The sequence below is a fragment of the Nannospalax galili genome, unplaced genomic scaffold (assembly GCF_000622305.1).
Source record: "Nannospalax galili isolate Female #2095 unplaced genomic scaffold, S.galili_v1.0 scaffold172, whole genome shotgun sequence".
NCBI lineage: Eukaryota > Metazoa > Chordata > Mammalia > Rodentia > Spalacidae > Nannospalax > Nannospalax galili.
Genome location: NW_008331824.1, coordinates 323,366 through 334,748, shown reverse-complemented (window position 1 = coordinate 334,748; position 11,383 = coordinate 323,366). Strand labels below are relative to the sequence as shown.

General features: G+C 44.8%; 1 protein-coding gene across 1 annotated transcript; it reads right to left on the bottom strand.

Annotated features, from left to right (window-relative positions):
- Positions 1–25: 25 nt before the first annotated feature.
- Positions 26–10,440, bottom strand: Arl6ip1 (ADP ribosylation factor like GTPase 6 interacting protein 1). Its single transcript, XM_008826930.3, has 6 exons — positions 10,298–10,440; positions 7,276–7,409; positions 6,694–6,813; positions 2,545–2,662; positions 1,702–1,786; positions 26–1,155 (listed from the first exon to the last, which is right to left on the bottom strand). Exons 1-6 carry the CDS (start codon positions 10,331–10,333, stop codon positions 1,037–1,039), a joined length of 612 nt encoding a protein of 203 aa, XP_008825152.1. The 5' UTR covers positions 10,334–10,440; the 3' UTR covers positions 26–1,036.
- Between the last annotated feature and the right edge of the window lie 943 nt (positions 10,441–11,383).

Below are 11,383 nucleotides of genomic sequence, written 5' to 3'. Positions count from 1 at the left end.
TTTTTTTGGTCTTTTTGAGACAGGGTCTCTCTGTAGCCCCAGCTGTCCTAGAACTCACTGTGTAGACCAGACTGGCCTTAAACTCACAGAGATCTGCCTGCCTCTGCCTCCCAAATGCTGGGACTAAAGGCGTGCGCCACTGCGCCCAGCAAGGACTATTTTTAAAGGCTTTCTTTCGGGTCTTAAAAATTAATGGACTATCTTATTTTCCACTGAGGGGGGAAGGAAGACCTCTACTCTGGTCTTGGAGTAAAGGTCACAAACACTTGAAGTCAGCTAAAAATCCGATGAGTATGCTGGAATTCCCAAACACAATCTTCTGAAGTTTGTTGTTCAAACGCCTTTAAGGACATACTAACTTGTAGTGCAGAGGGACTCAGGGCTTAGCCTAAGACTGTCAGACTCCTCATGTGGACAACGGACATTGGCTTCCTAAAAATTGCTACATTTTACACAAGCGAGGAACCTACATACACACTAGTGTGAGGAATTACTGTCACCCTATTCCATGGGCATTCTCCCAGTCAGAAAACAGGAATGAATCTTAAGTGGTCTCTTCAGCAAAAGTGGTAAACTTGATCTCAGTATTCATGAAGCCAGACAGTTTTTTAAGCAGACTGTGGAAGCAGACAGTAGAACCAGCTTCCTGTAGCCACAGACCACTATCCTTGACTCTAGCTAAAGCAAACACCAACAATTATCCAGTCACTGTTCACTATACAAAAGAGTAAGTTCATCACTAAGGTATTTTAAAGGAAGTTGTAAAAAGTAAAAATTTTGTCAGCCCTGGGCGAGAAAAATCAAAACAAGTCATACTTGCCCAAGGAGCTGTTTGTTTAAGGGCAACTGCTGAGCATTACCCAGCTACACCTGACACTAAGACAGCACACAAAGCCTGCCTTGGCAAGTGTGAATGGGTATTAACAAGAGCAGAGTGGGGGAGCAAAGAGCTACTTGTGTAACATTTCAGTACCACAGAGCAGAACAGGTGCTGTTCCCACGGGGTGCACACCCACAGCCACTCAGAGCCGGCGCATTACTCGTTTTTCTTTTCCTTTTGCTTGAGAAGCTTGTTGATCTCCCTTTTGGCCATTCCGATGTACTTTGAAATGATTCCATGTTGGTTTAGTCCAGGAAGCAACAGCACAAAAGTCACTTAAAGGAAATTGAAGAGGCAGCACTTAACTTCACATTTAAAAGGTGGCAGGCTCTGGTGGCGTCTCCCACAGGGTTTACCCCCAAAGCCCCAGCTAACAGGCCCTCCTGACTGCTCACTCAACAGTCTATCGCTCCTTTTTCACTGCTTGCATCCAGCTTTCTACTTGTTATTCTTTGCTATAATAATTCCCTGAAAAAAAGGAGCCGTCTTCTTTTCTTTCCAGACAGTATCATACAAATAGGCTGCCTTCAAACTTGCAGCATACAGCTGAGCTGACCTTGAACTTCTGGTCCTTCTGCCTCTATGCCTGAGTGCTGGGATTACAGGTGTGGCCCACCATGCCTGGTTTTATTTAGTACAAGGTTATTAAATCCAAGGCAGTCTACCAACTAAGCTATATCTATCCCAAGAACAAGCCTGAGTCTTAAGTCACCTTTCTACACTTCCACAATTCCTTGTGGGTATTCATCTGTTTGTTGATTAAGCTATAATAGTCAGACTTCACTGCTGGGATTCACCTGTGGCATTTCTCAATAACTTACCGATCAGGTAGGTGAGAAGCAGGTTGTGGACTTGCTGGCCCACCCAGGCAACCGCAGCAAGGGAAATGATCATGGTCATGAAGTACTGGCAAGAAAAAAGAGTATCAGCTAAGACGAAGACTGACAAGAGTGACTCGGGGCCTGCTTCACCATCTACAGTGGGAGCAGGTGAGCAGCATGTCCTGGGCACCACCACAGCTTGATTTGTACTTTAAGAAGTTCTGTTCCTGCCAGAGATGGTGGCACACGCCTTTAGTCCCAGCACTCAGGAGGCAGAGGCAGGTGGATCTCTGTGAGTTCAGTGCCAGCCTGGTCTACATATTGAGTTCCAGGAGAGCTGGGGCTACAGGGAGAGCCTGTCTCAAAGACCTCCCACACATACCACAAAGGAAGATCAAGGCTGGAAGAATGACTTCATTGTTATTACCAGTTTTCTTTTATAGACTCTAGAGATGTTTCCTCTTGTAATTACTAAGTCTATATATAGAAGAATGAATTCTTTGTAGTATAAAGTATGCTACTTTTACAATTAACAGCTTCACACCACAACCTTAAGTGAGGCTAAGAGGGAAGAACACATCTCCACACACGTTTTTTACTTCAATAAGAGAAAGAGCAGACTTAGCTCTACTAGAATAGAGTTAAATGCAAAATGTGAGTGTTGCCTTTGAATGGCTTGCTCTGTCACATATAACATTCAGGAATACACTTAGTTACACCAAAGGATAATCAGCATTGAATTTTACTCCCAAAAAGGTTGTCACTATGATAAAAGGCACTGTTAATTCAATCTTAAAATTTTGCTTTACACTTCAATAAGTCAAAGAAAAAAAAAAAACATACCATTTTAGGCTTTTCTTCCTTTAGTGTAAAGAGGCGTTTCCACCAGCCCACAGCTCTGCGTCGAGTTTTTACTAGATTGCTGCAAATTTCATGAAATCTTTGCTGTTGTTCAGTGGTCCTAGAAAAAGCATTTTTTTCTGTGATAAGCAAATCTCTATAGTAGACAGCTAGCTAGCTGCTTGTTTACTCACCTATTTTTCCTAAGACAGGAGTTTACTGTCTGTCCTTGAACTCATGACCCTCTTAGGCTCCGCCTTCAAGTGCTAGGACTACAGGTATAAGCCACAACACCCAGCTAACAGTTTATTTTTGTTTTGTTTTCTGAGAGGGTCTCATGTAGCCAAGGCTGGCATCAAATTCACTATGTAAAGGAAATGGCCTTAAACTCCTGATCCTCTTGCCTCCACCACCCAAGTGCTGAGATTACAGGTGGGTGCCACTACATGTGGCAAGAACTAAAAACAGTTCATCATTATCTTATATAGGTAAAAAGAGAAATTGCATTTTAAGACACCTTTAATAGCATAGGAATAAGTTTATATAAAGTATGCCCATGTATTATCTTGTATGTGTATATGTGCATGTACACGAATGCCTGCCATGGCATACAGTCTTAGAGAAGAACTTGCAGGACTTGGTTCTCTCCTTCTATCATGTGGGTTCTAAGAATCGAACTCAGTCATCACACTTGGCAACAGGCACCTTTATCCACTGAGCCATCTCTACCAGCCACCGAGTGCTACTTTTCATAGACTAACGGCAATTCCTAACTCTAAAAGCCACCTTTGATTAATTATAATGACAGAAATCAAGTCTTTTATGGACTGCACTCATGGTACAAATTTGGGTTTTCTATTCCTACATGATTTCTCAGCTCCTACACAATCCTGCACTCTGCCCATGAGAGCTCCAAGCAGCTGCATCTGAGCATCTGTACTAGAATAACTGCTAGTATGTAAAGCATAACAACCTCAACTAGGCGTTGATGCAATAAACAGCTCCAGGCCAGCAGGCTGGGTCAGCAGGTAGACACTACCCAGTCTGGTAAGCTGCCCAATCCCTGGAACCCGAATGGAAAAGAGAAACCAACTCTAGAAAGTTGTCTTCTGCTGGGCGTGGTGGTGCACACCTGTAAGTCCCAGCACTTGGGAGGCAGAGGCAGGCAGATCTCTGTGAGTTCAAGGCCAGCCTGGTCTACATAGTGAGTTCCAGTACAGCTGAGGCTACAGGGAGACCCTGTCTCAAAAAGACTAAAAAAAAAAAAGTTGTCTTCTGACTTCTACAGATGTGCCATGGTGTAAACATACATACACATACATACACTAAATAGCTTCTAATTTTTTTCTGTGCTCTTTGCTGCACAGATCCAGTACTCATGAAATAACCTATGCTGAGGAATGTGCTGCCCTCTTCCCTCTAGACTGTTTTTTGACAATGTCTCACTATGTAGCCCTGGCTGACCTGGAATTCGCTATGTAGACCAGGATGGACTTGAACTCATAGAGATCTGCCTGCCTCTGCCTCCCAAGAGCTGGGATTAAAGATGTGCACCACCACACCCAGTGAGTAGGTATTTCTGATGAGCCCTTGCTCTTCCTATAAACAGTCAAACCTTCCATGCTGCTCATGATCAAGGCTGGACTATGGTGACATAACACTGTTCCTTCTTTCCCCTAACATCATCCCATAAATTCGAAAAGTAAAATTTGCCTCGTGGATATTTATTGCCAAGAGACTGTTTATTTCTAGAAACTTTCCTCTCGGAGTTTGAATTATTAGATAGGAATGTCACTTGGCTAATTATGTCAAGGTCAGTGGCTGACTCCCTTTGTTAAGTGTGTTACACTGCATCGTCATAAACTTACCCCCAAACACAGCCGTATTAATTCTTTATGGCAAGTGAAAAGCAGTTTGAAGGAAAAGTCCTAACACTAATCCAGTTTTTAGTCACCATGTGGGTGCTGAGAACCAAACCTAGGTCCTCTTTAAGATCAGCCAATACTCTTAACTGATGAGCCATCTCTCCAGCCTCTGTGAATTTATTCTTACTAACCTAAAAGGTACACATTATAAACTCATTTTTAAAGTATTTATTTTTATTTCATGTGTATGAGTGTATTGCCTGCCTGTAAGGACACCCATATCCTACAATGCCTGCAGGGGTCAGAAGCGGGAGTCAATTCCCTAGAACTGGAGTTCCAAATGATTAGCCACAACGTGGGTCCTAGAAATTGAACCCAGGTCCTCTGCCGGAGCAATCAGTGCTCCTAACCACTGAGGTATCTTTCCAGCCCCTCATTTTATAGATCATATAACCTGTTGTCATTTGGAAACAAACAAAAACACTAAAGGTACAGGCAGAACATTAATCAATTGAAAATGTCAGTTGAGGTGGGGGGCAAAGGTGGGGGATCTACACCAATAACTGGTTTGGTTAATTACTTGTGGTGTTTCTCTCCCCTCATGTTGGGACAGAGCCCAGGGATCTGTGTGTGGCTACACCTTCAGTGCCTAGCCTGTCATTTGGATCAAAAGTGAGAAATTCAACATTCTACAGGAAGTTCAAAAAGTTAATGCAATCCTTAGCCACTTCACTATACTCTATTCAAGAATGGCAAAAATGAAATCAACAACCCACTTGGATGGCAGCTTGAGTCCATTTTGGTCTACCCACTCTGCATTTGTTAGCTATGCACCACTGCACTACCTCAAGGCGCCAACAAACCCATTCCTCAGCCTTAAACACAGCATCAATCTTGGGGTGTTTTGGGAGGGTACAGGATGTGAGGATGATTATGATAGATCTCTCTGTGTAGCCAAGACTGGCCTGGAACTTTGTGTATGTAGCCTACTCTGACCCCAAACTCAGAAGCATCTGGCCTCCAGAGTGCTGGGACTATAGGTGTGCACCACCCTCAACAGCTCACGGTCTATTTAGTGACACGGGTGCACGCACATGCAGGCAATACACTCATACATGTAAAATAAGTAAAATATTTTTAAAAAACCACACAAAAGTGGAATTCTGAAATCCTTATTTCAAACATTGTCTTTAGGAAAAAAGAAAACAACAAAAAAACACTCATTTTGCTAGGCACTGTAGCACACACCTTTAATCCCAGAACTCAGAATGCAGAGGCCAGCTGATCTGTGAGATGGAAGCCAGCCTGGTTTAAATAGCAAATTCCAGACCAGAAGGGGCTACAAGGAGACCCTATCTCAAAACAAAACAAAACCTTCACTTTGATGACAGTGAAGGAAAAAAAACTAAAATTTTGACCAAAGAGAACTATGGAGATAAAAATATTGAAAATTCATTTCATTTGAAATGAGCTAAGAAATTCTTCACATAAAAGCAATGAATCTGGGGGTTGGAGAGATGGTTCAGTGGTTAACACCACTAGCTGTTCTTGCAGAAGACCCAGGTTTGAGTTCCAGCACCCACATGAAGGCTAATAATTGGAATCTGATGCCCTCTTCTGTCCTCCTCGGGCACTGCACCACACACACACACACACACACACACACACACACACACACCACCCACACATGTAGACACACGCAGGCATAACAGTCAAATACATAAAACTTTTTTAAAAATTTGCTTTTTTTAATTTTTAAAAAGCAGTAAATCGGGGCTGGAGAGATGGCTCAGTGGTTAAGAACATTGACTGTTCTTGCAGAAAACCTGGGTTCAAATCCTAGCACCCACATGGCCTCTAACAGCTGTCTGTAACTCCAGTTCCAGGGGATCTGACAGCCTCTTCTGTCTTCCGTGGGCACTGCATGACATGGGTGCACTTACCTACATGCAGGCAATACACACATACACATAAAATAAAAATAATTTTTTTTTTTTTTTTTGGCTTTTTTAGAAAAGGGCTCCCCGTAACCACAAGTGTCCCAGAACTCACTATGTACAACAAGCCGGGCTTGAACTCACAGAGATCCACCTGCCTCTGCCTCCTCAGTGTTGAGATTAAAGGCATGCACCACCGCGCCCAGCATAAGTAAAATATTTTTAAAAAAGCAATAAATCTAACCCTTAAGCAGGTGTCTTCATTTAATCACAGCACACTAACCACAGTCACCAAGTTCAGTTACCTTCTTAGGAATATTCGTCTGCAGGTCAGTTATTATGCCACCTACCATTTATTGGAGCCAAAAACCCGAGGTGCTAGAATGGGGACAAGGTAGTCAGCCAGGCATAAAAACATCACAAAACAGGAAACACCAGACAGCACAGATGGATCAAGATAATAGATAATCCTGTTAAAAAAAAAGAAAATTAACCAAGCTTAGAAAAAATCACAATGGTTATTAATCCACAGCCCAAGACATTTACTCCCTTGGCCACAGCTTCTCCGAGACGGTCTGTGAAGTTTCCTTTCTAAATTTCTCACAACAGGTTTCCAGAGGCATACTGCCAGGATGATGCTGCAGCTGCAGTAGTTAATGGAAACAGCAACAGTCAAAAACTCTGGGGTCCTCAACACTTTTTGAAGAGTTCAGATGCTGAGACCCAAAAGTTTGAGAGTCCCAGATTTATGCAACTGCATTAGGTTACAAGTTTATGTCAGAACTACAAATTCTAGAAAGTAGGTGAGCTGCTTGTAAGAGAAGCATTCTTTCTGGATTATGTATTGTAAGTTTCCTGAAGCACAGGCTGTGGACCATCTGAGTCCTTATTAAAGGCAAGCACAGTCCTTAGCAATAGAATCGCTCACTTACAGGAACAGCAGGGAAACCACACCCATGATGGCGGGTGGAAACCAGGCTCTTTCCCACCGTAGGACTTTATCCACCATCAGCATCACTTCTCCCCAGCCTTGCAGCTGCTCTTCCAGACCTGCGGTCTCCACTGCCTAGGGGTGTCCAACAGTTAAAGCATTACTTTGCCACTCTCAACACTTGGATGGCTCAGAGAGTAAAATCCTTCCAAAGCATCGAATATATAAAATGCCTTTTAACCAAATTGCTGTCTTAAGCTGGGTTGTGGAAAAATTGCAATTGTGCCATCAAACATGGAAATCCATGGACTGGTGGGGGCTATTTTTTAATGGTCACTTTCCAGGCCCAAGTCCTGGGCCACTCTGCATCCATGATGTAACAATCCTCCCGTAGTTTCACAATATGGGGCTATTTATTTCAAAATTAATGAAAGTGAATGTAACATGGCTAACTATTCAAATTCTTGCACAAAGTCATGGGGCAGTGCCCAGAATATTACTAGACTCTAAGTTTGCTCATTTCAGGTGGTTGGAATTGATCTGTTGTTTGGTCATTTCATTGATTCAAGCCCTTCTAAATCCATCAGGAAGGCCTCTCCTTGAACAGTACACTCAATCTCTAAAATAGCTCTTTGTGTAATGCAATTACTCAGATGTTGGCACTCAGTGCAGAATTAAAACTACTTCCACTGAATTATGTGAGGCACTTGAACTCTACTATGTTTATCACTGGTGGGGGACTTTCAGTTAGACTTCAAATTTCTCTGCAAATTTGACAGTCAGTCAAAAGCACACCTTAAGGATGAACTAATGCAACCTGAACTTTTCAGGGATTTTGGTTAAAGAATAATTAGAGCAAGCCCAGTGTTGAAGATGTACCTCTGCGGTATGCAGCACTTGCTCAGTTTAAGGCCCTGGATTCAATCCCCCAGGAAAACTGCCCTCCAAAGGCACTCAGGTGTTATTATAAATTTTCACAGGGAAATAAGCAAATAGGAGTCTAATTTTAATAAAGAGGAAATCTGTACCATAATAATCACTAAGGTAACCACAAGTGTTTCTGACTTTATATCCCATGATTAATATTAAGAGATTATCACATATTAGAAATTTTAAGTGGGGCTGAAGAGATGGCTCAGTGGTTAAGAACACTGGCTGCTCTTGCAGAAGACCTGGGTTCGAATCCCAGCACCCACATGGCAGCTAACAACTGTCCATAACTCCAGTCCCAGGGGATCCGACAGCCTCTTCTGTCCTCCAGGGGCATTGCACAACACGGGTGCACTTAACTACATGCAGGCAATACAAGCATACACACAAAATAAAAATAACAAAAATTGAAAAAAAAAAATCTAAGCATTTTATATGCTATGCTTCCTAATACTCCTAAAACTGGAAAAGGTGTTTTTACTATGAGGAAACTAAAATACAGAGGTTAACAGATTTAAATCCCGGAAATCCAAGACCAACAGCCTTTCTCTCCTGAAAACTATACTGCTTTGGTGGAAACAGTTTAGTTGGTGATCAGAACTTCAATGCCTTCACCTGTCATTTCAACCCAACCTGGGAAATTTCCTTGTGCTTCAACTAATCTGATTGGATTGTTTGCTGGTGGTTAACAATAAAGGACTATAGGGGGCTGGAGAGATAATGACTCAGCAGTTAAGAGTGCATACAGCTCTTGCAGAGTACCCAAGTTCAGTTCTCAGCACTTAATCATGTGGCTCACAGCCAATCACCTGTGACCCTGGCTCCATGGGGATCTGATACTCTGGCTTCGGTGGGCACCTGCAATCGCGTTCACATACATACATACACATAATTAAAATCTTCAAAACAGGATTTTTTTAGAGGACACTTTAAGAAACTGTCTTGTTAGCCTTTAGGCTCTTGGAAGTGCATAAGTCAAAGTTAAAATGTTTGATTTCTCTTTTCATTTCGGATGCCCTGGGAAGATCCCTTCTGTTCTTGCCAGGATGATGCAGTTAAATTTGTAAAACGTAGCTGAGTATGGTGGTCCACACCATACAGGTGTGACAGGTTAAAGCAGGAGAATGACAAGTTCAAGGTAAGCCTTGTATAATGAGGTCAAGGCCAACCTGGTCTCATTTTTATTTATTTTAATATTTTATTATTTTTATTTTATGTGTGTGAGTGTATTGCCTGCATGTATGTAAGTGCACCCCTGTTGTGCAATGTCTAAGAAGGTCAGAAGAGAAAATCGAATTCCCTGGAACTGGAGTTATGGACAGTTGTTAGTCATTATGTGGGTACTGGAAATCGAACGTTGGTACTCTGCAAGAGCAGCCAGTGTTCTTAACCGCTGAGCCATCTCTCCAGTCCCCAGGTCTAACTTAAAAAAAAAAAAATGTCATGAAGCAATAATACCTATAACAGTAATACCATCTCACAATACCACCATCTCACGCGGATACTTTGGATCCGTGCTAACCCTTCTAAAGTTGCTTCCAGTCGGCCCAGGACACCCCTCCCCAGATCCTAGACAAGTGCCTGGACCTGTCACTGCCCTTCCGGCTGCATCCCACTTCCAGGCTTCCTGAGGTGGACTCGCAGCCAGCTCCGAATAATTCTGTGCCAGCTCTAAGGAATTCTCGGCAGCAGCCCTTTGACCTCCACCCTTCCCCAAGTTTTGGTGAAGAAAAAAAACAGAAAAACAAGCGAAGGGACATTAGATTAAGATCAGAGAGGGCGGAACTCGGTCCGGTCCGCCTGACAAGGCCCCTGGCGGCCGTACGCCCCGACCTGCACCCCAAGTTCCTTCCTGCCACCGTCCCCTTCTCAGGCCCGCCCGTGCTGACTCGTCATGCGCCGTCGTCGCGGCGCGGAGCACCATCCCCGGGGAACGTTGGGGATCTGCAGTGGTGACCACCGAGACGGCCAGCAAGCGAGCGACATCGCCGGCCAGCACCGGCAGGAGACCGGGCCCGACAGCACCCGGGAGCGCAGCGGAGCCCGAAGGCCCCGCCGGGAGCTCTGGGGACAGGCCGACCGTCGCCACTCACCAGCAGACTGCTGCTGTGGTTATCCCCCTCCGCCATCGTCCCCGACGCGCGGTCTCAACGAGCGAACAGCCTCCCTCCCCACACACCAGCAAGGTAACCGTAGCGCGAGGGAACGCCCCGCAGGCCGCTTATATATGCCAGCTGCGCTTCCCGACAGCCCTCGCGAAGCCAGCTTCTCATTGGCTAGATCGAGCTCCGGCTCCGAGAAAGTCAGGCCAATCAGAGCCCAGCGCATGGCTTGAAATCCAGGTCAAAGGGGAGCGCGTCCCAAACTGGCCCTAGAGGCTCTGGCCAATCAGCGTCTGAGGGGCGTGGCCCTCTCGGGGCCCGGAAGCCGTTCAACCACCGCTGGAGTGCTGGCTGGCTTCTGGTGCTGCCTGGGCTCTTTGGTAGGATCTCAGAGCTGCGGAGCCACCTGTCTGCGAAGCCGAGAAGTGGAAGGATGGGCTGCGCAGTGCCAGGTGGAGGCGAGCAGGGCGAGGGACGCTGTATGCACAGGCCTTTGGCTAATCCTTCCGCTAACGTAGCGACTGGAAGGCTAGCCTCCACCTCTTGACGCCGAGGACGGGGAGGGAGCTGTTTGTGCGTTTTGTGCTGCTGCACTCTCCTACCCTGGAACCGACCTTAGCTTGAGAATGGAGAAAAGGCGGGGCCCAGTTAAAGAGTGTTCATTTGCCAGGAGTCTTTGAGGAAATCTTTTGTGGAGCACTTCGATTGGATAGATGGATGGGTGGGTTTTTTTTGGATGGATGGATGGATGGATGGATGGATGGATGGATGGATGGATGGGCAACACTTCAGTTAGGTGGTCGGTAGGTAGATAGGCAATTCAGTTAGATTGTAAGTAGGTAGAGGGACACTAAATTACACTGCATCGATACAGTGAGGCACTTCAGTAAGATGTGGAGCACTTCAGTTAACGTGTGTGTGTGTGTGTGTGTGTGTGTGTGTAGATCACAGCACAAGATCCTTTCTTTGGGACCTCAACCCGGAGCTCACCAACTAAGCTAGGCTGGCTGGCCAGTGAGTGGCAGGGATCCTTCTACACCGCCTACACCTCCCCTGCTCCAGGATTACAAATGCACA

Excerpts from the sequence above, each read along its gene's own strand:
- Arl6ip1 (XM_008826930.3), bottom strand. The coding sequence starts at position 10,333 with ATGGCGGAGGGGGATAACCACAGCAGCAGTCTGCTG. Across the intron at positions 7,410-10,297 it reads ACCACAGCAGCAGTCTGCTG|GCAGTGGAGACCGCAGGTCT; the intron begins GTGAGTGGCGAC and ends GGACACCCCTAG. Across the intron at positions 1,787-2,544 it reads AGGAAGAAAAGCCTAAAATG|TACTTCATGACCATGATCAT; the intron begins GTATGTTTTTTT and ends TTTTCTTGCCAG.